This window comes from Acinonyx jubatus, chromosome C1 (assembly GCF_027475565.1).
Source record: "Acinonyx jubatus isolate Ajub_Pintada_27869175 chromosome C1, VMU_Ajub_asm_v1.0, whole genome shotgun sequence".
Classification (NCBI taxonomy): Eukaryota; Metazoa; Chordata; class Mammalia; order Carnivora; family Felidae; genus Acinonyx; species Acinonyx jubatus.
Window position 1 is genome coordinate 27051962 of NC_069381.1, and position 28000 is coordinate 27079961.

General features: G+C 45.8%; 3 protein-coding genes across 6 annotated transcripts in view; all 3 read right to left on the reverse strand.

Moving 5' to 3' along the window:
- Positions 1-2136: 2136 nt before the first annotated feature.
- On the reverse strand, positions 2137-19991 carry CC1H1orf216 (chromosome C1 C1orf216 homolog). 4 transcript variants are annotated; one of them, XM_027059687.2, is made up of 3 exons: positions 6804-7415; positions 3412-4105; positions 2137-2827 (listed from the first exon to the last, which is right to left on the reverse strand). In XM_027059687.2, the coding sequence occupies exon 2, from the start codon at positions 4098-4100 to the stop codon at positions 3414-3416; it is 687 nt and encodes a 228-aa protein (XP_026915488.1). In that variant the 5' UTR covers positions 4101-4105; positions 6804-7415; the 3' UTR covers positions 2137-2827; positions 3412-3413. The 4 variants fall into 4 exon arrangements, with proteins under 4 accessions (XP_026915488.1, XP_026915487.1, XP_053067301.1 ...); XM_027059686.2 differs by having other exon boundaries at positions 3388-4105; XM_053211326.1 differs by lacking the exon at positions 6804-7415 and adding an exon at positions 19884-19991 and having other exon boundaries at positions 2137-4105.
- CLSPN (claspin) overlaps positions 18630-28000 on the reverse strand; it is a 33086-nt gene continuing 23715 nt past the window's right edge. The window contains exons 17-25 of the mRNA XM_015070298.3: positions 26321-26405; positions 26003-26103; positions 22847-23011; positions 22621-22742; positions 22250-22377; positions 21831-21933; positions 20787-20869; positions 20362-20523; positions 18630-20053 (exon numbers count right to left, since the gene is read on the reverse strand). Coding sequence (XP_014925784.2) covers positions 19943-20053; positions 20362-20523; positions 20787-20869; positions 21831-21933; positions 22250-22377; positions 22621-22742; positions 22847-23011; positions 26003-26103; positions 26321-26405 — 1060 coding nt within the window. The 3' untranslated portion in view covers positions 18630-19942. The remainder of the gene's footprint in view (positions 20054-20361; positions 20524-20786; positions 20870-21830; positions 21934-22249; positions 22378-22620; positions 22743-22846; positions 23012-26002; positions 26104-26320; positions 26406-28000) is intronic.
- On the reverse strand, positions 26454-27999 carry LOC113599428 (ATP synthase F(0) complex subunit C1, mitochondrial-like). The gene has a single exon (XM_053211336.1). The coding sequence runs from the start codon at positions 27727-27729 to the stop codon at positions 27376-27378; it is 354 nt and encodes a 117-aa protein (XP_053067311.1). The 5' UTR covers positions 27730-27999; the 3' UTR covers positions 26454-27375.

Genomic DNA, 28000 nt, shown 5'->3' on the forward strand with positions numbered 1-28000 from the left:
AGAAAGGAGACACGGAATCTGAAGCAGGCTCCAGGCTGCTGTCAGCTCTGGGCTGTCAGCACAGAGTCCAGACTCAGGGCTCGAACCCATGAGTGACAAGATCATGACCTAAGCCGAAGTCTGAAGCTTAACTGACTGAGCCACCCAGGAGCACCCCCCAACTCCATTTCAAATGAGGTTTCCTTTTACTAGTTTTCAATTGTTTGAATTTAGCTATAGCTCTTTGCTAGAACATCTCTTAATAAGTGGAATTTGTTAAAACTCGTTCCATATTGTTTCTGTTTAAATGTCCAATGTCAAGGTGACAAGAATTATTAATACCTTGGGTCGCTGTTTCAGTGAAAAGTACACTTTGTGAGGTTTAAAAATATACATCTTTTTGGGGAGAAGTACAGGGAGACATTATATTTCTCTGAAATGTTCCAATTTATATAAGTAGAACATAATTTTTACTTCTGTGATTAAAAAATCATAAAATATGCCCTTATTTAATCAATCAAAAAATGCCTTCTGTGGGGGTACCTGGGTGGCTCAGTCCATTTAGCATCCAACTCTTGGTTTTGGATCAAGTCATGATCTCAGGGTTATGAGATTGAGCCCCATGTCAGGCTGTGCTCTGGGCATGGAAACCTGGTTAAGATTCTCTCTCTCTCTATCTCTCTCTCTCTCTCTCCCCCCTCCCCTCCTCACCTCACACCACCCCTCCCACTGTGCATGCATGTGCTCTCTCTTAAAAAAAAAAGATGCCTTCTGTGTTAGATAGCCTCTTCATCCTAGTAATTACAGCCTTGTATAATATGCTCTCTTTGAGTAACTTGCTTTTAACCAATAGAATATGGCAACATTGAGGGGTTGTTCTTTCTGTGAGTAGGTTGCAGAAAATCATGACCTCTGTCTTGCTAGTATCCTATCACTTTCTTGGCTGCTGTCCTTTGATGAAGTGAGTTGTCATGTTGGGAGAACCCACATGGCAAGGAACTGAAAGTGACCTCCAGCCAATGGCCCTTGAGGAACTGAATGTTCCCAACAAATAAGACCACAGACCCTGGACTAACACCTTGCTTACAGCCTTGTGAGAGATTCCTGACCTACAGAAATCATGAGATAACAAATGAGTATTGTTTTAAGTTCCTAAGTTTGAGGGTAATTGGTCATGCAGCAATAGATAACCTTTCTTTATACAAATAATGAATTTTTGATAAACTAATTAATAAGTCATCATACAAACCAATGTAAAATAAGTGTAGTCTAGATTGGCACAGCAAATATCTGAAGTCATATACATGTGTTATAACCACATATGTGTCAGAACCAGCTGAGGAGCCTAACTCAGTGTTTTGCAGTCAGGGCACCCTTCAGGGAAGTGGTGGCTCTAGGGCAGGGTTGAATAGGAGTGTGTGGGGGGGAGCATATGTATCCCTCACAATCGATGCCTACCCACCCCCCATCTTCAGGCTCAAAGGTGCCTCAGGATGAGAACAATCCCATACGGGGCTCTCAGGCCAAGTCTCCCCTGTCAGACTGATAGGCCCTTGAGGAGAAACCTCTTGCCAGCCCCATCAGCCACAGCAGGCTGAATACCTCCTCCCCAGTGACTTCCCCCACATCTGTCCCCCAGCTTCCAGTCCAAAAGGGCACCTCAGACGCCATGGAAAAGAGGCCACCAGGCAATGGGTAGAATAGAAACACAAACTCAAGAAATGCATTTCTCTGCCCCAGTTTATTCACCACGGCTTGGTCCAGAGGCCAGGTTCATAGTCAACATGCAAGGGCTAGACACAAAAGCCCCCAGGACCATTGCTTCAGCCTCACTCCCTATACCTTTCACCCACCCACCCATCAGGGATAGAATTCTTTACAGATAGAGCACCCCCATTTTGCAGATAAGGAGAGTAAGCGTCATGCCACTGCTCACCCATCAGGATCTTGCATCCTCATGGCTCCAGAGGCAAAGCAGAGAGCTTGGCTACCTTAGTCCTTGGTTCTCCCCAAAATTCACCCACTCTCCTTTTCACAGTGCCTCTGCTCTAGCCTGTCAACCCCCATTTAAAGGGCCATGCAGTGATGGAAGGGGTTATGACCCAACATGCTAAGAGCTTCCAGAGGCTGGGCTGAGCTGACACTCACTGTCCCCCCCCCCCGCCAAAGGTTAATGTGGCTCCTCTGGGCCCAGACAGCCTGATTTCAGAAAAAACAGACCAACCTAATTTGACATCCAGTGTTGCTAAAGCCAGAAAGGCACAGTGAGTAGAGGCACAGAGAGGAAACAGATTTTTTTTTTTCCAACAGCCTTGGAATACCATGCTGATTCCTTGCAAGCTTATAAGCACACAATCGCTTTCATCAGAAGCTGAAATCAACATGGTCTGCAACAGCTCCTTTGCTGTGGAGAAGGGTGGTTTGTTTCAAACTGATATTTTAGAATTCCCACTCTCCTATTCTTCACAGGGTTCTGCCCTTATCATCTCCCTTATCATCTCCCCCAGCCCCATCTCCCATGTGCCCCAGGGCAGAGTTCAAGAGGGACAGTTCTTTATCTTCTTCTCTGATCCCATCCCCCATCCCTGCCACGTGTCAATCACCATCCCCAGCTTCCCTCCCTCATACTAATTTTCTACCAATTGCTCAAAAAGCCATGGCAGGCCAGAGCAGCCACCACACTTCCTACAGCAAATCCACCATCAGGGACAACAGCTTCAGCAGAGCAAAGTCTGAGAGGAGTGATGGGGAAGGAATAGGAGAGGTGGCCTGGGAAATCCCAGGAGAGTGGATCAGCACAACCCTCAGATAAATGACGCTAGCCCTCTCTCCAGGGAACAACTGGACCCTGTGGAGAAAAAAAGGCTAGGATTGACAATGGGTAACACAGAGTGTGGATGCCCGACATACGCAACTGAATATGTATTTGCACACACCTGCTAGTGAGTCAGCCTGCAAATCCATGCTCATAATACACCCTTCCCATGCCTGCACTTGCACACAAAGGCCTGCACACACAAGGGCTCACTCACAGACACCCACCACAAGCCTGCACACTCAAACTCATTCATATGCACACACACACACCTTTTGCATATATATCCTCACTCGTGCACATATATACACACTGTTGGACACCTGGTTCATGCATACATATACAAACATACTCCCTCTTACATACATGCTACACACACACATATGTACACACCCACACACAGACCTGCACATCAGTTAGCTCATGTGTACGCATGGCACACACAAGCTGATGCACAGGTGCTGATTTGCACACGCCTGGACCTGCCTACATGATAGCACGTACATACTCACGCTTATCTGCACTCATACCAGCAATAATCACGTACTTACTTGTGCGCAACCACACACATGCCTACAAATATATACATGTACCCCTGCACCCCTGTGGAGGCACACCCTTAGCCCTGATCCTGGGGCCTGGATGGGACCGCCCTCTGTTGGAGACAACGGATAAGCTCCTTTCGGTTGTCTAGGATGGTGTCGAAGCTCTCCTGCAGACGGGTCTGCTGGTCAACCAACTGGTGCTGCAGGCCCCGGATCCACTGCAGCAGGGCCAGGCGACGGTACATCACCAAGTGCACATGATGCTTCTCCTTTTCCTGCTCTTTGTAGCGCTCCTGAGCCTGCAGCTGCTGCACAGCCTGGGCCACTGAGGGCAGAAGGGGATCTGGAGGGCCTGGGCCTCGAGGGGTCCCACAGACAGGCTCAGGGCTGCTGCTGGGGCTGTCGGTGCTCAGGGAACTGCTAGCATAGCCGTTGTCCTCCAGAGGGGAGCAGACTGTGCTGGCGCTGCTCATCTTCTCCAGCTCAGCTCCGGCGATTTCTGCCCCCTCTGGTGGGCTGCGGACCTCCCCATCAGGGAGTCCAGGGGCCTGGAAGGCCTGGTTGTCAGAGGACAACTCAGAGGAGCCTCTCATCAGGCTGGGCTCCACCTGGCCTGGCATCCCATGCCAATTCTCATTGGCATCTTTGGCACTCGCCATGAAGTTGGAGTTGCTGTCTGGTTGGAGCTCAGGCTGACATACTCCAGGTGGGCCCCCCAGGAACTGGCCCCCCTCAGCTACCCCTGGCTGGATGGCAAACATCTGGTCTGCAAAGGAGAAGCAGAAGAATGAGTCAAAGCAGGACAGGGTGGGGTGCCTGAAGTCGTGGCAACCTAGCTGTGGGGGCAAGGCAGTGTGGAGGAGCTGGATGCTCCTTCTCAGTCCCTTTCCCTCTGGTAACACCTCCCTTTGTGGTATTCCTACTCCTTCTCTGTTAATTCGCAGTCTCCTGCATAGGGTTTTCCCTCAGCCCTCTGAGGCAGGCTGTCTCCTTATTCTGTGCACGTCTTCCCAGATGAACTAATCTTCTGCTATAGCTTCAAGAACCATCAGGTGTTGGTGACTCTCAGATGTGTCTCCAGCCCAGATCCGACTGCTATCCAACTCTGCAACCATCCATAGGCCCCCCAAATTCTACATGTCCCAACCAGCTCTCCCTCTCCAGTGTCCTCAGAAAAATGGTCCACCCTGCATTCAGTCACTCCAGCCAGAAACCTGAGAGTATCCTGGTCTCCTCACTCTGCTTCCTTCCCCCATCTCATTGACCACAAAACGCTGACAATTCTTCCTCTTTTTTTTTTTTTTAATTTTTAATTTTTAACGTTTATTTATTTTTGAGACAGAGAGAGACACAGCATGAACGGGGGAGGGTCAGAGAGAGAGGGAGAATCTGAAGGGAGAGACAGAATCTGAAACAGGCTCTGGGCTCTGAACTGTCAGCACAGAGCCCGACGTGGGGCTCGAACTCACGAACCGTGAGATCATGACCTGAGCCGAAGTCGGACGCTTAACCGACTGAGTCACCCAGGCGCCCCCAATTCTTCCTCTTAAAAACCTGTGTATGTATGCATATACGTCAACCCTCACTTGTACTTGGTTCAGGCCATTTCTTACCGGGATTACTGACTGACTGCTGCAGCCTTTTCTGACCTCTGTGCCTCCAGTTAAAAATGTAAACTTGAGGGGCACCTTGGTGGCTCAGTCGGTTGAGAATCCGACTTCAGTTCAGGTCATGATCTCGCAGTTTGTGGGCCTAAGCCCCACGTTGTGCTCTGTGCTGACAGCTCAGAGCCTGGAGCCTGCTTTGGATTCTGGGTCTCCCTCTCTCTCTGCCCCTCCCCAACTCACGTTCTGTCTATCTGTCTCTCTCTCTCTCAAAAATAAACCTTAAAAAAAATTTGTTTTTAAATGTAAACTTGATTGGTCACAGCTCTGAGAGCCCTCCCTAAACTGCTAACCCTCAACATGGCCTACAAGGCTGTGCTTCAGCTGACCCCTGCTCCCCATTTCAGGCTTGCCTCTTGCCACTCTGCCCCTCTCAGAATCCCAAATTTCTCAGAGATCTCAGAATGTGTCATTATTCTGTGTCAATAATGTGTCATTATTCACACAATTCCCTTGGTCCACAATACCCTTCCCTTCCCCTCCCCTGTAAACTCCTCCCTTCTCCACCCAGCAAACTCCTTTTTGTCCTTCAAAACGCAGATGTCTGATCCCCACCTCTCTGAAGCCTTCCTGAAGTTCTTCCCACAGCCCCAGAACACATAAATAAGCACAGTTAACTATGCCTTCCCCAGGTCCCCACTGCACTGGTACTCACTGTTTTGTTCATATCTGTTTCTTGACCCTGGTGCATAGTTGATGGCCAGTAACTGTGCATTTAGTTGTTTTTGGTTTTGTTTGGGGACTATCTTCTAATAGCAGCTTATACATTTGGCTTCCTGACTAGATACCGAGCTCCTCTATATATCCTCTGTCATATTCCTGCACTAAGCAGGTGTCAGTACATAGTTGCTGTGAGAGTGAATGGGGGAGAGGGGCTGCAGTGGGCTATCTATGCTCATAAAGAGAAAGCCAACGGTAGCGAGAGGCTACTGCTCAGGCCCAGGGATAGAAGATACGGCTCCAGTTACCTCCTCTGCCCTAGTGAGCAACCCCAACCCCCGCCCCGCCCCGTCCCCATCCCCATTGACAAGCCTCTCTTCTGACCTTGCCCTCTTCTCTCTGGGTTTACTATCTTGTGCCCCTCCCCTAGCTTGCTCCATCCAGGGGCCCCAGAGGGAGGGCGTATCACACCATTCTTTCCTCCCTAATAACCATTTCTACCAAAATTAGGGTTTGAATTAACAAGAGGTTTCTACTGACTACGTATTACAAGGATTAGAAAAATGGGGGATCAGTAAGAGTGAGGGATAGTGTAAGCATAGCAGGGATTAGGAGGTCTTTATAGGTGGTAGTGGGCAAAAGTCCTCGGGGTGTAGCGACGGTCCTTTAGTGACCTACATACTCCCATCCCGCTAAGCAGTCTTGGAGACCTTCCAGGCCCAAGTTGTTTTGTTTTTTTCTTTCTTTCTTTCTTAAACTGGGAGTGGCCGCGAGGGAAGCTGAGATGCGGCAGCTTAGGTGTTAAGGCTCACAGGGTTCTCAGAGATGGTAAAATGGGAACCCAGACACCCTAGGATCAGGCTTCCGTCCAAGCTAATCCGCAGTCGGCCCGGGGTGTGTAAGGCGGCGGGGGTGGGGAGATGGCTCTGTAAGGGTTGGGGAGGCCGCCTCCCTTCCTGCGCAGCCCTGCGGGAGAGGACCCCCCCACCCCTCCGCCTCCAGCAGACAGAGGATAGAGACCATGCTTCCCTAAGCTCCCCACCGGGGGCAGCCCGGAGGAGGCTGCGATCCCCTGCTTGCCCCCCCCTCCCCCCCGTCCCGGGGGCTGGGCCCCCAACCCTCCCCTCCTGCCGGACTCACTGCCTGGACGCGCCCGCCCCGGCGCGGCTGGCTCTGCTCCCGCGGGCCCCGCGGCGGGAACTCGTCTCTGGAGGCTGGAAGGGGGGGAGGGGGATGTCTCGAACTGGCCTGGGCGGCCACGCGGGCCGGGCGTGGGGTGCGGGGCTCCCCGGCGACGCGCCCAGCCCCAGGCCCGGACTGCGGAGTCGGGCGGCGTCAGCGCGGCAGACGGGGCGGGGCGGCCGGGCCCACGTGGGCCGGTTCGGGGTTCCGCCGAGCGAAAGGCTAGTCCGGCCAGAGCGCCGGAACCAACTCCCCCGCCTCCTGCAGCCGTGACCAGGCCTGCTGGGTCGGGTTTTATCTTCCCACTGCATCCATTGGGTCCCTCGGATCGCTTTGCGTCACTGCAGATACGGTGACATTTTCAAAATGAAAATCTAATCATGTCACCATCCTCCTGCTTTTAAGCCTTTCAAATGGCTTCCCTCTTGCAGGGTAAATCCTTGAGGCAGCGGCCACAGGGTTCTGACCATCTTGTCCTGTCTACCTCTCCAGCTTCATCCTTTGCCCTCCATCTCTGCAACTGGGCCTCACACTCCGTTCTGCCACGCGACTTTTGCACACACGGTTCCCTCTACCTAAAATTCTCTTCGCCTTCTCAACTTATATGTCAGCTCTCTTCTCAGATAAACCTCCTCTGACCTAGGCAAGATTAGTTTCCCCTTTTATATTTCTCAAGGACACTTGGTTCCTTTTCATCAGAGCATCTATCACAATTTGAAATGATATATTCATTTTGTGCTTGTTTCATTAAGGTCACTTAATGAAAGCTATGTTTTTTTTTTCAATTTATTTGTTTTGAGAGACAACAAGGGAGGAAGGCCAGAGGGAGACAGGGAGAGAGAATCCCAAGCAGACTCTGCTCTGTCAATGAAGAGCCCGATGCAGTGCTTGTTCTCACCAACCATGAGATCATGACATGAGACAAAATCAAGAGTAGGGATGAGACTGAGCCACCCAGGCACCCCCATGAAAGCTATGTTTGTTTGTTTGTTTAATAAAGGCTGCCCTCCTAATCCAAAGGCTGCAGCAATTTTTTAAATTTTTTTTAACGTTTATTTATTTTTCAGACAGAGAGATAGAGCATGAATGGGGGAGGGTCAGAGAGAGGGAGACACAGAATCTGAAACAGGCTCCAGGCTCTGAGCTGTCAGCACAGAGCCCGACGCGGGGCTTGAACTCACTGACCGCGAGATCATGACCTGAGCCGAAGTCGGCCGCTTAACCGACTGAGCCACCCAGGTGCCCCTATTTTATAAAGACTGAATTGGCAAGGACACAGAAATCACTAGATGGCCAGTAGCAGCCCAAATAGGCCAGCCCTGGGAAGTGGGTAGATATCCTGGCAGGCAGACAGATGTCAGAGCCAAGAGAGACTAGCAATGAGTAACCAGTGCTAGGTGCTAAAGGGCCTAGAGTGTCAGACAAGGAGACAAGGGAGATGAGAGGTATTTCTACCCCAGGAAATAGGACAGGCATAAGAGTTGCTTCCTCTATAGGTGGATAATTTCTCAGTGTCAGTACTTCCAGGAAGAAAGAGGTGGGTGGGATCAAGGTGTTTCAGCCTCAAAGACATTATTCCTTCCTATCCATTCACTCACATTCAGTACAGAGTGCTCACTTTGGGTCAGGTGCTGTGTTGGGGATTCAGAGCAGGATCAGAGCTGGTGGTGACCTTGTGCAACTCCCTGTTTAGAAAGGGAAATAGAAAAGAGTGGGCTATACAATGTACAGGTCCTACAACAGAGTTACAAGGAAAAAGCAATGAGTACAAAAGAGGGTAAGGAAAGCCTTCACAGAGGGGGCTTTAAAGGATGAATGGAAGCTCACCCAGAGAAAGCAGGAGAAAGCAGAGGAGACTGTATGTGGTGTGTATGTTCAGAGTGTGGCCAGGGTGACTGGAGCTTGAGGGGAAATGGAGGTAAGAGATGAGGCTAGAGGATAAAGTTGGCCCAGTTGTGAAAGGCTTTGACCATCATTCCAAGGAGCTTGAGCTTCACCCTGTGGGCAGCAGGGAAATAACCGAGCAAGCCCCCAAAACTTCCATGTCAGAACAAAGCACAGGCATCTAGTCCTGGAGGACAAGCTATATTGCCACCTGCTTTCTTCTCCTTCCCTGAGCTCAGATATCTGTCAACTTCTCCACAAGGCTTTGGAAACTTAGGCAAATCGAAACATTTTCAACTTCCCAGAGTAAATAAAGATAATATGCCTTGAACATTGTAATTGTGAACACTGGACTCCCAGGGCTAAGCACAGCCCTGGAGGACCTTTGATGTACCAGAGAATCCTTAAGGAAGATTAGAAGGAAATCATTCCCCAGAATTTGCTCACCTTGGGAAAGACGGCCTACAAAGCTGGTGACCTACTTGTTTTGTTCATCCATTTCCCTGCTGCCTTTTAAAGGTAAAATGCCACTCTCCTCTATCAAGAAATTGCTGGGGCACCTGAGTGGCTCAGTCGGTTAAGCATCCAACTCTTGGTTTCAGCTCAGGCCATGATCTCATGGTTCATGAGTTCAAGCCACATGTTGGGCTCCGGGTTGACAGTGCAGAGCCTGCTTGGTATTCTTGCTTCCCCTCTCTCTGCCCCTCCCCTGCTTGTGCGTGTGCTCTCTCTCAAAATAAATAAATAAACTTAAAAATTAAAAAAAAGAAATTGCTGTGTGATCACTTTAGGTAAGACATGTCCATTCCCCACCCCCAATATGGCTGTTTTCTCAGCTGTTAAAATGAGGGGGATGTATATCAAATCTGAAGTTTTAAAGCTTTTTTTTTTTTCCCAAACAAAATCTATGCAGTATATCCAGTTTGAGATCTTGTCTCCTCCCTGAGCCCTCCACTATAAATGGCTCCCAAAGAGGCTCACAGGAAGCTTTTAAAGCTCGGTCAAGGCACAATTTCAAATGCCCTGCACCACAAAAACCTAGAAGACAGATCCTTCCACTCACCATCCCTGCCTCCCCTAAAGGGAACAAGCGGGTGTTTTGGAGCTGCTGGAGAATGAAAAGTGGTGTAGACTCTTTCTCCTCAGTGCACCCAAGTGGTAAATGGCCTCTTCCACCAGGAGACCAGAGAGACAAATCTTAGATCCCGAGGCTGTGGGAAACTCTACAGCCCACAACAGAGGGAGTGAGCTAGAGTTGATCAGGAGGACTGAGAGAAGGGAGTGCCTGTTCCACCCCCTTCCTAGCAGCTGCCTCTGTGGGCTCCATAATCCCCATGCCCTCTCCCCCACTGCACCCTCTGGCCGCCCACCACTCCTCCACCCACCCCATTCATCAGTAGGAGGGCACCGTATCAGTACAGTCTTTCAGGGCCTGACAGGTCCTTTCTGGGTGCCCCCCACATGTAACCACTTAACCCCCAACACAAAGGGCCAGGCTGAATGGGCTTGGAGCCGGCGGCTCGTGCAGAGGGGGAGGCCTCAATAGGATTTGGGGAGCTGGGTGTATAAACCTCTCTGCTCCAGCAGTCTTCAATGGAGGAGCTGAAGTCGGGGCATGTGCCGAGGGGTGGAGCCCGGCAGCTGCATCCCACCCCTGAACAATGATTTATTCATTCTCCCAGCACACACAGAGAAAACAGGCTTGGGGAACGTGGCCCCACAAATCGCCTGTGGCCTCAGCTGATTCCCATGGCAATCACAGCAGTTCCGAGTGCCCCCTCCCCCTTGTAATGTCTTGCCTAAAGCCTGCCCTTCCTCTTCCCCACCAGCAAGTAGAGTGCAGTATGATGTTATGGGAGGCCTTTGGTAGCCAGAAGTTCAGGCGGCCTTGCTCTGTGAATTGGCTCCACCCAATCTCAACCTCACTGTCTCAGAAAGCTTCTTGGTCAGGTTTTTCTCAAACCCATTTCACAGCCAGAGAAACTGATGCAGAAAAAGAAAAAAAAAAAAAAAGGGCACATAGCTTGATCCACCTCAGGACTGCCCCAGGGGAAGGATTGAAAAAGAAGCAGGGAGTTGGGGGTTCAGCTTGGAAATAACTGACAAGTAAAGGGGGTGCCATAAAGGCTTGCTGGGTGAGTTATTGGCTGCTAACAAAAGGTACCCTATATGTTGTCCCCACGCCTTTCCCCAGCCCCCATCCTCCAGCCACACCTGGCTCTGATTCCTGTTACAATCTTTGGGAGAAACTTTGGGGATGAGGGAACAGAATGAAGACAGTTAAGCAGAGATGCTAAAATCAGTAGATTAAAAAATATGTTGGGGAGGGGGCACCTGAGGGTAGAGCATGAGACTCTTGATCTTGGGGGCATGAGTTCAAGCCCCACGTTGGGGGGGGTGTAGACTGAACTTAAATTAAAAAAAAAATATTGAAAAAAATGTCAGGTGGGTAGGTGGTTTCAAGAAGCTGAATTGTGACATTTGTTTTTGACTTCTAGCCTCCACACCTCATGTGTCACCAGGGCCAGATAAAAAAAAAAATCATCATAACAAATAAAACTAAAAATCAATAATGTTAGCAGAACAGGGAGCACCAGATTGAAGTGACCATCCTCAGACTGGCCCCTGGGCCTCCTGGCCCCAAGTTCATAATTACCCTGTCACACAGAAAACAAATCTATTGCAGGTGGAAGTGTGGGGAGGTGGGAGATCCTGGGCAAGGGGTTTGCCAAGCTGAAGAGGGGGAAGGGGTGCAACAGGAAGACAGATTGGCCTTTGGTGCTGGGCAAGAGGGGGGTGGTTTGAGACTGACAAAATCTAAAGCCTTGAGAATTTCAGAAAGTTTTCTTCCCTTAGACAGGAGGGTAGATGCACTAAGGGAGGTAGGTGATCCTCCTAATACTGAACAGTAGTGGTAGGAAGTCAGAGGGAAGTCAGGGAGCCCACTTCCAGGAGTGGGGAGGGCGGCTGCTATGCTGCTGCTGCCCTCTGGTGGGCATAAAAAGACAGTATCAACACCTCCAATGCTGGAAACCTGCTGGAAACTGGAGTCTGTCCTTCCCTGTTCTAATGCCTTGGCCACCGGGACTAGCACACCCCAAGAAGCAGATGCAGAGACATTTTAGCATGCAGGACACTTATTACTAAGTGCCTTTGGGATCAGTATCTGTGGAAGGTTGGAGAAAGAAGCTAAACTACCATTCAGGCCCCTGATAGCCTCAGTCAACCCCTCAGGGAACTCTGAAAGGTTGGATGGCCCTTCAGAATTATCCCCAAATGAGCTGAGATGGGCAGCCCTTTATACTCCTGTCATTGGATGAGGGCCATGCTGGAAAGTGGCATGATCTCAGGCAAGGGGTTCTCTGCTACGGAGGCAATCCCCAAAGGGGCTGACCATGGAAGGTTGTCTGCAGAGAATGCTCCCAGCAACTGGGCCAAAAAGGCCTTCCTCGAAGGGGAACAGGGCAGCCCATCATGCTCTACCCCACACACCACAGATACTCATTAAACTTGTGTTAAGTGAGTGGCACGGTTAGATCATGCCTCAGGTTCCAGACTCAGTAGGGACAGCCCACAGGTTGATTCAAGATTCAAGCAACTGATCTTTGGAAATGGTCAAGGGAGCCTTAATGCTTGAATTCATGGGTTCATTCATTCAACAAACATTCACTGAAGTTTACCAGTGCCAGGCCTGGAGGGAGACACTTTACAAATGGTTTTCTTTCTTAATCCTCACAACTGTGAAGCTAGTATTAACTTAGATTATTCAGATGAGATCAAGTTATTAAGTGGCTTTCACAGTCCAGCAACACTTTAAAAACTGACACAATGGGACAAGTGCTATTGCTGCTGTCAAGGGTTCTTCGGGCCACAAAGGGTCTTGGCTCTGTTCTGTGTGTGTGCATGTGTATATGTAGAGAAATGGCTCTCTCTCTCTGCTTTTAGCCAGAGTATTTTCTCTATCACATGGAATCCTGCTTCCATGGCCTCTTGTTTGAATTCCTTTCTAACAACGTTACTCCCCAGAGGTAACAGAAGTATGGGCTTTAAAAATTCCTGGTTGTAGCTACAGAACTACCTCCTTCCCTGGATATTTAAAGGATAGACCACTCTTAATCCCCAGTGTTCTTAGGCCATCTGATAATTAGAAAGTCACGAAAGGCTGACTTCTACCCCTAATGTCTAACTTCCCGATCTGCGTGATCATGTGGGCATAACCTTAAAGGCACAAGAGTTGGAGGTTTCTGCTCCTAAAACCTCTCTGTACCCTGTACCTCTCACTAACCCGATTTTGTAGGAGGTAAGGGTTGGAGAGACAGAGAAAGTTGTCAGCTGCTGTTCTATTACAGCCCTGACAGGTTCTCATTGTTGAGAGTTCTCTGAGCACTCCCAGCCAGCAACATAAAGATTTTAGTTTTCTCATTTAGATTCCAATCATAAAGAACTTGAAGGAAAATGAGGTGGGGAGGGGGAAGTTTGGTATCATGGAGCAATTTCTGGGTCTGACTACAGAGAAACAAAGTACCCTCAATACTCCTCACCCCCTCCCAGCCACGCGCGCGCACACACACACACACACACACACACACACCTTTCCTCCTGGGCCCCCAGAACCTAATTTTTCACATTTGGAAAATCCAGATGATTTTTGCCTGGGTCCATCTGGTTTTCCAAATAACCTGTCTTTTTGATAAATAACATTAGTTAAATTAGACAAGACAAACAAAGAGGGGGTGGGCAGTCAGCTTTTTTCCTTTCCTCAGCCTCTGAGAGAAAGACAGGGTTTGAAAAACATGTACCATGACTCACTCCCAACCCTGCCCTAGCACTTTCCACCCCTTAGACTGGGCCCAGCGATTCCCCAGCCTGCAGCTGGGAGCTGCCTCTTCACCCCCACCCAGAGCCCACCAGCCTTCAAGAACAACAGACTGTGGTTCTTTCTGAAATGAAGGGAAAGAACCCAGGTGTTCAGCCCCATAGCTTCCTCTGATCACCCTTAGGCTGTAGCTACTTCAAATCCCCTCTTCCCATTATGTATCCCACCACAGGGAAGAACTAGATCAATAAACTGAAAATGAAAACCTTTAAGGTGAGAGAAGAGAGGACAGGAAGAGGGGACGGGAAGGACGTGGATAGTACAGACAGACAATACAACTACTAGGGACAGAGATCAGCACCTACATCTCAAAAGGTAAAGTCTGAGGTGACACCAGCTGTCCATAAAGCCATGCCTATTTCCCCAGCTTGCTGCGAGTGTCCAGGTACACAGCTGGCTTCCATCCCAACCACTCCCACCGGTCCCAGCATAGAGCCAACCCAGGCAGCATGGGCTGGTGGCTCTGGCAAGGCTTGACTTCTCCCCACTCAGCAGATCATAATGAGGCATGAGCCTCACCCCATCCTCAGCAGTGGGCTAGTGGGCATTAGTGCAGCCTCTTACATGTACTCAACCATTTCACATTAATTTGTACCTCTGATCCTAACCACAACCCTGTGAGCTAGACCAAGCCATTTCACTCTGGCCTCATTTTCCAGTTGAGGAAAAAAGTTCAGAGAATGAATTATCTAAGGTCATGCCACTTGTAAGCTGCAGAACAAGGATTTATGGTTTCACACAGCTATCATCTCTATTCTATCCCACACTGAAAAGCTTCTTTGTATGCAGTTCAGCTCCAAGCTTTTCACCATTAGCTCTTCCAGGCTTCAAATCACTCCTTGCTCAGTAAGTATTTGTTGAGTAATTCTATATGCCAGGTATGGCACCACCTATGCTTTTTTTTTTTAAGATTTTATTATTTATTATTATTTTTTAAGTGTTTATTTTTGAGAGAGAGCTCAAGCAGGGGAAGGGAGGATCCAAAGTGGGCTCTAAGCTGACAGCAGAAAGCCCAATGCAGGGCTTAAACTCACAAGCCATGAGACTCAACCGACTGAGCCACCAGGTGCCCCTAAAGATTTTAACTAATCTCTACACCTAACATGGGGCTTGAACTCACAATGCTAAGATCAAAAGTTGCATGCTTTATGGAGTGAGCCAGCCAGGCACCTCTTTCCATTTTTTGACAAAACAGATATGGTCTCTGTTTTTACAGAATTTAGTCTAATGGGGGAGGCAGACCTAAACAAACATTAAGGTGACAAACTGTGATAAAAGATCCAAAAGAAAAGGAAAACTAGCAGAGGTAAACTGATTAAAAAAGGGGTGGTAATGGAAGGCTTCTCAGGGGAAGTTATATCTAAGCTAACACCTGGAGATTTATACATTAGCCAGACAAAGATGAAGCGTGGAGAGAAGGGCATGCCAGGAAAAAGGAAGAACACTCTGGAAGGCCCTGATGTGGAAGAAGAGTGGAAAGGAGGTTGAGAGACAAAGCTATATCACAGAGGGCCTTGTAAGCTTGAACTTCATTCCAAATGCAATGGAAGACACCAAAAGATTTTAAATGAGGACATGGCATCCTCCAATTTATGTTTATACCAAGGTTACCCTCTGGCTGCTGTGCATAGATTAAGTGGAAGGGGAGCAAAACTAGGAGAGAGACCAGGAGGCTACCACAGTACCCTGGCAAGAATTATGGAAACTTGGAATAGGGCATTGGCTACAAAGCCAGAAGAGAGGTGATTCAAGGTGCAATTTGGAAGTAGAAATAACAGGAGTTGATTTTGGAAGGAAGGAGATATCAAGAATGCCCTTATAGGGGTGCCTGTCTGGCTCAGTTGGTGGAACACGTGACTCCTGATCTTGGGGTTATGAGTTCAAATTCCACGTTGGATGTAGAGATTATTTAAAAATAAAATCTTAAAAAAAATTTTTTTTTACATTTATTTATTTTTGAGACACAGAGACAGAGCGTGAAAGGGGGAGGGGCAGAGAGAGAGGGAGACACAGAATCTGAAGCAGGCTCCAGGCTCTGAGCTGTCAGCACAGAGCCCGACGCGGGGCTCCAATTCATGAATCGCGAGATCATGACCTGAGCCAAAGTCAGATGCTTAACCGAATAGGCCACCCAGGCGCCCCTAAAAATAAAATCTTAAGAAAGGGTGTGTGTGGGGGGGGGGCCACCTGGGTGGCTCAGTCAGTTAAGTGTCCAACTTTTGATTTTGGCGCAGGTCATGATCCCAGGGCGGAACCTGCTTGAGATTCTCTCTCTGCCCCTCCCTAGCTCTCACACATGCCCTCTCTCTCAAAATAAACAAACGTTAAAAAAAAAAAAAAAAAGAACGGCCTTATAAATTAAATAAGTCATGGACATGTAATATTCAGCATGGTGATTATAGTTAATGATATGGTATTGCATACTTCAAAGTTTCCAAGAGAGTAGATCATAGAAGTTCTTATCACAAGAAAAAAAATTTGTAACTATGTGTGGTCATAGATGTTAACTAGACTTACTATGGTGATCATTTCACAATATATACAAATATCAAACCATTATAATGTATACCTAAAACTAATATAATGTTATATGTCAATTACAACAACTAAAAAGAAAATCTTTTCAACTCAGATTTGAAGGAATGATAAAATGAAATAGAATTTTTATAACTTAATAAAAAAAAAAGAATGCCTTTTAGGTTTCTAGCCTGGGTGACTGGGTTTATGAAGTACCTTTTACTGAATGAGGAATTCTGGAGTAAGAGCAGATTTTTAGAAGGAAGGAAGATCACATTTTTCCCCCTTAAAGTAAGCTCTGGGCCCAACGTGGAGCTCAAACTTACAATCCCAAGATCAAAAGTTGCATACTCCATTGACTGAGCCAGCCAGGCACCCCAAGGAAGATCACATTTTTAAGATGCTTTTTAAGATCACACATTTGAGATGCTTATGAGACAATGGGCCTTTTAACGAGTTGTCTACAAACATTATGATTGTGACAACGGGAATTTCATATTTATGCTTGCAGAGTAGCACTTGGCATAATACGTTCACATATTTTCCAACTTAAGCCTCACAGCAACTCTGAGACAGGCATGAATTACTATTCTCATTTTATACGTATAAATGGAGGCTCTGAAAGGTGTCGTATTAGTATTCATTCAACCTTTACTAGGCAACACTACATTCCAGGCCATGTGTCAAGGAATGAGTAGAGGGGCATCTGGCTGGCTCAGTCGGTAGAGCATGTGCCTCTTGATCTCCGGGTTGTAAGTTCGAACTCTACGTTGGGTGTAAAAATTATTTAAAAATAAAATCTAGGGGCGCCTGGGTGGCGCAGTCGGTTAAGCGTCCGACTTCAGCCAGGTCACGATCTCGCGGTCCGTGAGTTCGAGCCCCGCGTCAGGCTCTGGGCTGATGGCTCAGAGCCTGGAGCCTGTTTCCGATTCTGTGTCTCCCTCTCTCTCTGCCCCTCCCCTGTTCATGCTCTGTCTCTCTCTGTCCCAAAAATAAATAAAAAACGTTGAAAAAAAAATTAAAAATAAAATCTACACTAAAAAAAACAAAAAACAAAAAAAGAATGCAAGGCAGAAGACAGAATACCATCTCAAATAAGATATAATCAGATAGCATGACACTCTTCCCAGAAATACTCTACCCTATCCTTAGGTAAACAAGTCTGAAGACAGGAAGCCCCATGAGTTATTAAACAAGTACAGGAGACAAAGACCAAAAATGTCCAGTTTGAACCATTAGAAATTCTCAAAGGGTACAGTTTATGGAGCAGTTGAGATGAGGGGATTGCACAGGGAGCTGAGCAGCTTGTCCCTATGGTGCTTTGGTGAACAGAACCTGATGCTTTATGGAAGAGGCCCTAGAATGGTTTGTGCAACTGTAGACTGAATTAATGAGATCAAAGACCTGTTTACGTGAAGTAAATGCCATGTGTCCCTACCCCATGGTGTGGAAGTAGGAGGCAAAAGGGCTGACATTGAGCATATCTGTCTCACAGATGCATGGGCTCTCCCCCCTCCAGGTATGCCATTTCCAAGCTAGTTGAGCTGAGTGCTAGCAGGAGCTATAACAGCAGGCTCTGGGGTTTCATTAGAACATAGCTGAAGCTGATGGCTCAATGTTTTGGGCACAAACATATGGGTCAGGTTGCAACTCTCTGCTCCAATCTTGTTAGCAAGGTCAAGACTTAGTTTGCCTTAAACAACTATACTGGCATGGGAAAAAGTCACCTAGTGATTAAGACTCAACTTTTCTTTCTCCAAAGAGTGCTTTCTTTCCAGAGCCTAGAACAGAAACCATACGCTCCCTAGATTTCTTATGCACTGCTTTTCTTATCCTCAGTGGTCAATCAATTCCAACCCTCTTCATCTCCCCCCCCCCCCCAAAAAAAAGGATATGAGAAAGCAAGAGGGGAGAAATACCTAGCCCTCCTTCCCAGTTCTTTTGCAAGGCAAAGGCTACCTGTCTTGGGCACTGTTTAAAGAGCTCAAAGGGGTGCGCCTGGGTGGCTCAGTCAGTTGAGTGGTTGAGCATCTTAACTCTTGATTTTGGCTCAGATCATGATCCCAGAGTCGTGGGATCAAGCCCTATGTCAGGCTCTGCACTGAGCATGGAGCCTCCTTGAGATTCTCTCTCCCTCCTTCCGCCCCTCTCCCCGACTCACGTGTTCGCTCTCTCTTAAAAAAAAAAAAAAAAAAGCTCAAAGGGAGGGGCATTAACTCTCCCTTCATTAACTCTCCCTTTGGTCCCTTTTGGTCTCCTTTTGGACCCACAGCTGCCAATCAGAGGGCTATAACAACAGGTACCATGTATGTAAAGTCTCTTTACCTGTACTGAACTCAAACCACTTTGGGAGTGAATATGATCAATTAAGCTGAAAGGTCAGGGAGGGACAATTGCCCAGCCTCTCTCTCTAGATCCAGAGGGCTTCCCTGGGAGGGAGGCAGCCTGAAAACAATGCTCCTCGATATTACACAAGGACTGACCTAAGAATGAGCACCCAATCTGGATGGCAAACCCTGCCTTCAGGCATTGAGATTTATTGAAACACTACAGACATATTAAAACATCTTTATATACATTTTCCCCATTAAAAGATTACAAATATACAAATTCTCTCAAAGTCAGCATCTTGTGTATTAGAAACAATTGTAGAAAACCTATACCCTAATTCCAGCAATTAAATTGGTGTTTCCCATTTGCCAATAAAAAACTGGCACAATTCATCCAATTTCTCAAGTCCAGCTCCTGTCACTGAAACCACAGTATTCACATGGAACGTTTTTCCAAAGCAGCAGTGACACTCAGTTCTAAGGGGGGAAAAGATCTGCCTAAAGTTCTAAGAGCCTCATGATTTTTCAGGGAAAATTGGGAGTGGGGGGAATTACGTTCAACAATATTTTGATTATAAACTCCATAGTGGTCTTCTTTCTAAATAAGTAATGACAGATTAAAGTGTCCTCTTGTCAGGGCAATGTAATAAACCCAGCTGAATGTGATAAATAATAGTTATATTTTTGTGTGTGTCAGGATGAGAAGGGAGGTCCTTGAGCAACATTGTTGCACGTTGAGAATTTAGTCCCAGGAGAGAGCTCTCTGCACTCCCCATCAGATATGTAATGTGGACAGACACTGGGTGTAACCCTTTATCTTTATCCTTGTAGTCCAGAAAATTAGGGCCAAGATCTTTCTGACTGGGGACCAACTGAGTCCTTATTATAAGGGAAGCAAATGTTAATTGGCAAGTTGAGGCTGCCTAGGGAAGATGCATGCAGGAAAATAGAAGGGGCAAGACAAATATAAAGGCCCATCTATTAGTTCCCAGGTCCTCTAAAAAGGCTCTCTTTCACAGAGTCCAGGTCACCGTGGTACACGTCTTAGTGTGTGAAGGATTCATTCTGGTGTCAACATTCACTGTTTTCTGTTTTTTTCTGTAATGACACATTTTTTCTTCTCCTTCTCCTCCTCTAACCACACCTTTCACACCTAACCTCCTCTAACCACCCCTATCAACCCAGGAGGCTGCTAGGACAAAATGTCAAATATATAATGGAGGAAGTGAGCCTTCACCCAAGTACCCATGAGTTATTGTTGTAAACACTGCAGAATTAAGATTAGTGGCTAACCCAGGAAATAATACTAAGAAAGGAAAAAGATGTCCAGAGCCATGCAGTGGAAAGAACTGGAATCTCTGTCCATAATCTTAATGCACTGATTATGAAGGAAGGGGGGCAGGGATCATCCACATGAACATCGATTCCAACCTTCAATGCCAGAAACTTCTCAAGCAGTCTCAACATAGGTGCCACCAACCCTGATGGTGTTAGCTTTCCAAGTATCTGAAGATGCTTTGCTTCAATCCTGAAGTACTATCATCTGTTTTGAGGCGCTTAGGTGAAGGGGATGTCATTAAAGATGGACCCCTTCTCCTTACCTAGAGAGCAGAGAAAGAATCAGGATCAGCTCAAGACCCTCATACAAGTACTTACCTTCAATTAGCTCTTTAGGAACTCATAGTTAAATCATGGATGTTTAGAAAAAAAGAAAGAAATATAAACTTTCCAGGAAAGTTTCAAAGCTGATTACCTACTGGGGGTAGCAGTCCTCTTGTACCTTATGGGGAGTGCAAGATTAACCCTGCAGCATAAGCCTTTAAGTCAGAAATATCTATATTTTCTGTTTAAAAATAAATAAATAAATCTTGCTGTGGAGAGCCACCAAACAAGTCCTCAAATTCCCTACCTGAGGCTTAGATGATTCCTTCGCTGCCTCAGCCTTAACAGGAGAAAGTGTGTGGAAGACAAAGTTTCTTAAATTTCGGGGCGCACTGGGGTTGAGGTCAGAGAGGGCAGCCAGTTTCTGAAGCACGGCTTTGGGCTGGTTTAGCAGTGAGCCTGTCTTCAGCTGAAGAGAGAAGAGTCGTTTGGCATCAAATCCCAAGTGTCAAGGAAAGAATGAGAAGTCAGTCCTTCCCTGCCTCCCCCAGGTCTTGAGGGGACATATTCCTACCCCACCAAGGAGAAAAGGAACAGCAAACTCCTTTGACATCTACTTTCATTTCCTGTAGCCACCTCCCTCCCCTTGATGATAGAGTATTCCCTTAGCCTGACTGGGACCTATATAAACTTGCAGATTATGACATCAGGTTAACAAAGTCCCCAACCAACCTGGTGAGCACTTTCTGGCCTGATGGCTTCAAAAGGATTTCTGAGTAAAGACTTTGGTTCTTGAATAACCACAGTGCGATTGGCTGAAAAGAAAAGACAGAGAGGCTTGTTCTGGGCAAAGCTAGGTAAATTAAACAAGCTAAGAAACCTGTAACTAAACTAAAGCTTCGGAACTCTGATTATTTTATAATGGTGACTTTATATTAAGTGGCTCCAAGAAGACAGACAACCAAGTTGGATATCGACAAATCATTAACAGTAATAAGAAAAAACAAGAATGACAAAAGTACAGAATAGTCTTTAAAAGCCTCAGCTCTGAGGGCGCCTCGGTGGCTCAGTCAGTTAAGTGTCTGACTTTGGTTCAGGTCATGATCTCACCATTCAGGAGTTCAAGCCCTGCATCAGGCTCTGTGCTGACAGCTCAGAGCCTGGAGCCTGCTTTGGATTCTGTGTCTCCCTCTTTGCCCCTCTTGCTCGCACTCTGTCTCTCTCTCTCAAAAATAAATAAACATTAAAAAAAAATAATAATAATAAAAAAAAAAAAAGCCAGAATTCCTACTCTGAGCTGCCTTAGAAGATAAAGTAAAACCAGCTACATATACTCAGAAGTACAATGTCCACTGTCAAATAGTCTAAGATCCAAGAACACTGTCTTTCCCATCTCTGAGGTGCCTCTTTTTTTTTTTTTTAATTTTTTTTTTTTCCAACATTTATTTATTTTTGGGACAGAGAGAGACAGAGCATGAACGGGGGAGGGGCAGAGAGAGAGGGAGACACAGAATCGGAAACAGGCTCCAGGCTCTGAGCCATCAGCCCAGAGCCTGACGCGGGGCTCGAACTCACGGACCGCGAGATCGTGACCTGGCTGAAGTCGGACGCTCAACCGACTGCGCCACCCAGGCGCCCCATGAGGTGCCTCTTTAAGACAGTATTGGACAAAGGTCCATGCCTGAGCTGCAACAGCCCCTAAAGGTTGGAGTCACTTCCAAGGCTCCAACACCAACAATCCAGGGGGCTGGACACAGAGGAGGACCAAGAGCTCACCATTTTTCTGTAGTGCTTTGGCTGTAACTTTCTTGGCTAGCATCATAAACTGACTGTCTTCCCCAATTTCTTCTTCTTCAGCTGCAATTTTCCCCTGCTGTGCCTGAAAATAAAAATCAGACAACAATAAAAGAAGTCTACCACTTCCAGAAATATTTAGCATAGCCTGGACCTGGGATATCATTTGTTTTCCTTTTTGCAACCTTTGTTGATTTAGACAAAAAACTGATATTGGACAAACAAACAGGAATTGAACTGCCCATGGTAATCTTCTCAAAGCATAAAAGAAAATTCAAGTATTAAAAGGGACAGCAATAAGTTAGTTGCCCAAGATTTCAAAACTATCCTGACAAGCGAGGTGAGTGGGTCTTTTCCTCCTTATAGAGTCAGAATAGGCGACTTTCCTGCAGACTTCCTACCTGGTCTCGAAGCCACTGCTCTCTTTCAATTCTTTCCTTCCTCCAATGGGCTTCTGTCTCATCAAGCTGCTCTTCAATCTGATCATCATCAGAGTCTCTGTGGAACAAGTCCATCTGGGAAGCATCATCTAAAGCAAACAGTTAAGGCTATCAGCATTCTGCAATCCCCATAGGATAAGGTGCCAGACAGACACAAATGAACTCATCATTTACCATATACCAATACAAGCTCGTCCCATTCACTAATAGAAAGTAAGTTCTAGCCAGGTCCTCCACAATAGACTGCTACAGTTTTGATTTCCACTCACAGTCTTAAACTGGACAAACATGTACATTGTAGCATTTATTTCTAACAGCAACATCCAAGATACCTATGTTTTTCCATCGGAATTTCCTCATTCGTCCAGGACCATCACTGTGCAGATCCCCATCAGCAAGGTACCTCTCCTGGTATAAACGTAGCTGTCGCTTATCATCATCCAACATCGTTTTCCTGCAGGAAAAATATGGTGTACAAAACCAGGACCACTCTGGCTGATCGTAGGGCCTGACTTAAGAAACATCCCATTACTCAGAAGGACCTGTTGGGATACTGACATGTGTATTTTCTTGATTTGATTCTGCAGCTCCTCATCAGAAGGAAGTACTTCATCAATTTCTTCCTGTTCATATTCATCAATATCTTCCCCATCATACTCATCTTCACTTCCCACATCACTCCCTGACACTTCTGCCTCGTCCTCCAGGTATTTCTTCAATCTCCTAGAAAATAATTTCAAAGATTAGAAAATGCAATAATGAGGGGCGCCTGGGTGGTTCAGTCAGTTTAGCGTCCAACTTCTGCTCAGGTCATGATCTCACGGTTCGTGAGTTCGAGCCCCACGTCAGGCTCTGTGCTGACAGCTCAGAGCCTGGAACCTGCTTCATATTCTGTGTTTCCCTCTCTCTCTGCCCCTCCCCTGCTCATACTCTGTCTCTCCCTCTCAAAAAAATAAACATTAAAAAAAATTTAAGAAAATGCAACAATGAATACATACACAGATTATGGATGTAATGAGAAAAGCAGAACACAGAGCCATTTCTAATAATAAGCTTAAATTTATAATAATACATTTTGATAATACTTAAAGTCTATCATTTAATATATACTGTGTGCCAATAACTGTGCTTTACAAGCGTCATAGCATTATCTCAGGAGGGAGCACTTTTATTTCCTTTAATTTGCAGTTGAATGAATTGAGTTTCAGAGAGTAAATAAATTACCCAAAGTCACATAGCTAGGAGGCAGCAGAGTCTGGATTCAATCAGGTTCTTTAAAGCCAGAACTCCCGGGGCGCCTGGGTGGCGCAGTCAGTTAAGCGTCCGACTTCAGTCAGGTCACGATCTCGCGGTCCGTGAGTTCGAGCCCCGCGTCAGGCTCTGGGCTGATGGCTCAGAGCCTGGAGCCTGTTTCCGATTCTGTGTCTCCCTCTCTCTCTGCCCCTCCCCCGTTCATGCTCTGTCTCTCTCTGTCCCAAATAAATAAATAAACGTTGAAAAAAAAAATTAAAAAATAAAAAAATAAAAAAAAATAAAGCCAGAACTCCCAATCTCCTCTATACATTTGAAACATAACTGCTGGAAAGTTTGGATCATTCTGTTCTGTATTTAAGCTCACCAGTGTTAGGAGACAGTCTAGAGATGGTATGGAATAGAAAGGTAATAGACTGGGATCTCTTACAGCTACCACATCTTGACCCCCGAGTTAGAGACATGACTGAGGCTCAGAGTTACTGGTAAGCAAAGCCACTACTAGTAAGTTTTTGTGACTTCAGTTCCCATTGAGAACAAATCTGCTTTCACTTTGGGTTCAAAGTACTGCCATCTACAGTCATGAGTGTCAGAAGTTTGATGGCTTTCTGAAGGTTAATTTTTTTTAAGTTTATTTTTATTTATTTTAAGAGCGATAGAGAGCAAGCAGGAGAGGGGCAGAGAGAGAGAGAGAGAGAGAGAGAGAGGTAGAGAGAGAGAGAGAAAGAGAATCCCAAGCAGGCTCCACGCTGTCAGCACAGAGCCTGATGCAGGGCTCAAACTCTCGAACTATGAGATCATGACCCAGGCCAAAGTCAAGAGTTGGACACTTAACTGACTGAACCACCCAAGCGCCCTTAAGGCTGATTTTTATTAAAGACTTGTGTTATTGTTTTTTAAGCTGAATTTCTCTAAATCCTAGGCTTCCTAGGGAATTCCTTCAAGGGCTACCAGACACTAAGTTCCCCAATCTTCCCATCTACCCACTTTGAGCTGTTCAACTTTTAGCTGTCTTTCTAAGATTTCATTTGAACAAAGGACTCTACAGTTAAATAAGGTTTAAGAACAACCACCTTAGGGGCACCTGGGTGGCTCAGTCAGTTAAGTGTCCAACCTCAGCTCAGGTCATGATCTTCCGGTTCGTGAGTTCAAGCCCCACATTGGGCTCGAGCCTGCTTCCTATTCTGTGTCTCCTTCTCTCTCTGCCCCTCCCCCGCTTACACTCTGTTTCTCTCTCTCTCTCTCAAAAATAATAAACATAAAAAAATTTAGGGGTGCCTGGGTGGCTCAGTCAGTTAAGCATCTGACTAATCTTTGGCTCAGGTCACGATCTCGTGGTTCGTGAGTTCAAGCCCCGTGTCAGACTCTGTGAACAGCTCAGAGCCTGGAGCCTGCTTCGAATTCTGTGTCTCCCTCTCTTTTTGCTCCTCCCCCACTCACACTCTGCCTCTCTCTCTCTCAAAAATAAACATTAAAAAAAAAAAAAAAGAACCACTGCTGTAGAAAAATCTATAGATGACCCAAAGCTGTATGAGATAGTTAACTTGACAGGTGAGAAATTAGAACCCCAAACTGACCTTAATAGAATGGAATGATGGGCTAGAAACAATAATTAAATCTAGTAGGGATCAATATGATATCCTGTATGTGAATTCCAAAAGTCATCCACATACAATATAATACTGATTACCTATTAAAAGGGTCTTTATAAAACTTTTAAAATCATGGGAAAATGCTTATGTATATCCTAAGTGGGGAAAAAAGATGAAAAATTATACATAAAAAAATTGCAGATATCAACTATATGAAAATATATGCATAAAAATGGCTACAAAGCAATAACTACCATCAACACTTTCATTTATATTCTGGATGGTGAACACAGATGACTTTTTATTTATATCTTTTTGTATTCTTTTAAATAAAATAAATGGTTTACTTTCATGATCAGAACAGCAAAACATTAAAAAAAATAAACAGGGAACCCATTTACCCAAGACTAGAATGAGGAAAACCTGAAATGACAGTAATTCAGAGGAAAAAAAAGACCTAGGAATTTTAGCTGTCTACTAGATCCTCAGGATCTACCGTGACTCAGCTCTTACAATCCCTGGTTACTTTACAAGCAGTATGCATCCAGAACAAGGGATGTGGTTGTAGCACTACATACAGCAGTAGTCAGACCACACCTGAGGATAAAGAGAATACCCAGTACATGAGGAGTCTAGAAGCAATGTCATGTGAGAAATAGCAGTAGGAACTAGAGATATTTAGTATAGAAATCACTAAGGAGTACATAACCATCTCTGAATACTCAAGTGATATCACATGAATGGGTTTTATTTAATCTGTGTTAATGCCTAAAAGCAATACAACCAAGCAAACATAGGTAAAACAGTGGCAAGCTACAATTTAACTGTTAGAACTTTCTCTAGCAATGGAAGGAATGGACAGAACACCTACATTTGCCTTTTCAACTTCTCAGACTGTTTTAGGAGCTCTTCATCATCATCTTCATGGTCTTCCAGTGCCAGATGTTCATTATCAGAGTTACTGCGTTCATCCTGAAAAATCATAGAGTATCACACACAAAGTTAAACAGAATAAAACGTGTCCTCAACTAAAACAGGATTTATAAATTTCTGCCCAAATGTCTCATTCTAGGAAACTGCTTCTGCTAACATGACAAACAGAATTCTCAAGAACTCAGACTAGAAAAAAAAACATACAGCAGCAATACATGGAGTTCAGTTATGATTACTTTGTACCCTTCAAACTCACCTCATCGCTATCAAACTCATTATCATTTGGGACAAGCCGAAAGTCTCCAAATTCTTCCTCTTCCCCTTCTTCTTCTTCTTCTTCCCTAAAATGCAAATCAAGAAATTAATAAATAAGATGTTGGAACCAAACAATAAGAAGTCAGCCAACTTAGGAACTGAAAATATTTTATTAGCACCAACAATCTCTTTAAGAAATAGGAAATAAGATACTTTGCCAAATTTAATTGTAAAAAAACATACAACATAATCCCATTGTTGTCCAACCAACATCCAAAACTCCTTTCATCCTTCAAAACTGAAACTCTATGCCCTTTAATCAACAATTGTCCACTCTTCCCTCCCCTCACCAACTGGCATCCAACCCTTCTACTTTCTGCCTCTATGAATTTGACAACTCTAAGTACCTCATGTAAGTGGAATCCTACAATATTTGTATTTTGGGGACTGGCTTATTTCAATTACCATAATATCCTCAGGATTCATCCATGTTGCCCCATGTGTCAGAATTTCCTTCCTTTTTAAGGTTGAGTAATATTCCTGTGTGTGTCCACCACATTTTGTTTGTCCTTTTGGGATATCTCCATTTTTTTACTATTATGAATAATGCTACTGTGAACATGGGTGTACAAATACTTGAGACCCGATTTTCACTTCTTTTGTGAATATACTTGGAATTGCTGGACCATATTCTATTTTTAGTTTTTTGAGGAAATGCCATTCTGATTTCCATAACAGCTTCAACATTTTATATTCCTACCAGCAGTGGGTAAGGGCTCCAATATCTCCATATCCTCACAAATACTTCTTATTTTGTGGTTGGTGTTTTTTTTTAACAGTAGCCATCTAATGCATGTGAGGTAGTATCTTATTGTGGTTTTGATTTGCATTTCCCTAAATATCAGTGTTGAACACTTTCATGTGCTTATTCTTGTCTTTTTTTTTTTTTTTTTAAAGAGAAATGTTTTGTTTAATGGTAAAGCTTAGCACACTTTTAGCACCAGGCAGGGCCTGAAGTCAAAGCAGCAGGGACAGGTAGGTGGCCCCCATGGACCCTCACATGGTGAAGAGGATGAGGAAAGCGACTATCAGACAGAAGAACCCCATGGCCTCAGACACACCAAAGCCCAGAATGGCATAGAAGAGCTGCTGCTTCAGAGACGGGTTCCTGGCACAGCCAATGATCAAACTGCCAAATGCCGTTCTGGTGCCAGCCCCTGAGCCAGCCACACTAACTGTGGCAGCCCCAGCACCAATAAACTTGGCTACTGTGTCAATGTCCCAGGAAACAACACTGGTCTGGAACTCCCACTGGGCAACCTGGAGTGGGGAGCTGCTGTAGGATGACTGTGTAGATGGGATCACTGGCCTGCTCAAGGAGAAGGCAGACATAGGCCTGATTAGACCCATTACAACAGCAGATCAGAGCTGGAAGAATAGGCAGCACCCGGTGGTCTACACTGTCTGCCTCCCAGCTTTACCTTTAGGTTTCTATGCTTGCCTTTTTTAACCCTGTTCTCCACCAACTAAATGAAAGTACTGTAATTTCCTTACTTTGCAAACAAGACTCAAACACACTGCAAGACTCTCGGACAGGATATGAAGCTCCTAAGATGACTCATTACTGTGGACCCCAGGATTTTACCAGACGACTGGGCCTTCTGAAGTTCCCTCCAATCAC

Bases quoted from the DNA above. Each gene is read 5' to 3' on its own strand.
- CC1H1orf216 (XM_053211326.1), bottom strand. From the start codon at position 4,100: ATGTTTGCCATCCAGCCAGGGGTAGCTGAGGGGGGCCAGTTCCTGGGG.
- LOC113599428 (XM_053211336.1), bottom strand. From the start codon at position 27,729: ATGGGTCTAATCAGGCCTATGTCTGCCTTCTCCTTGAGCAGGCCAGTG.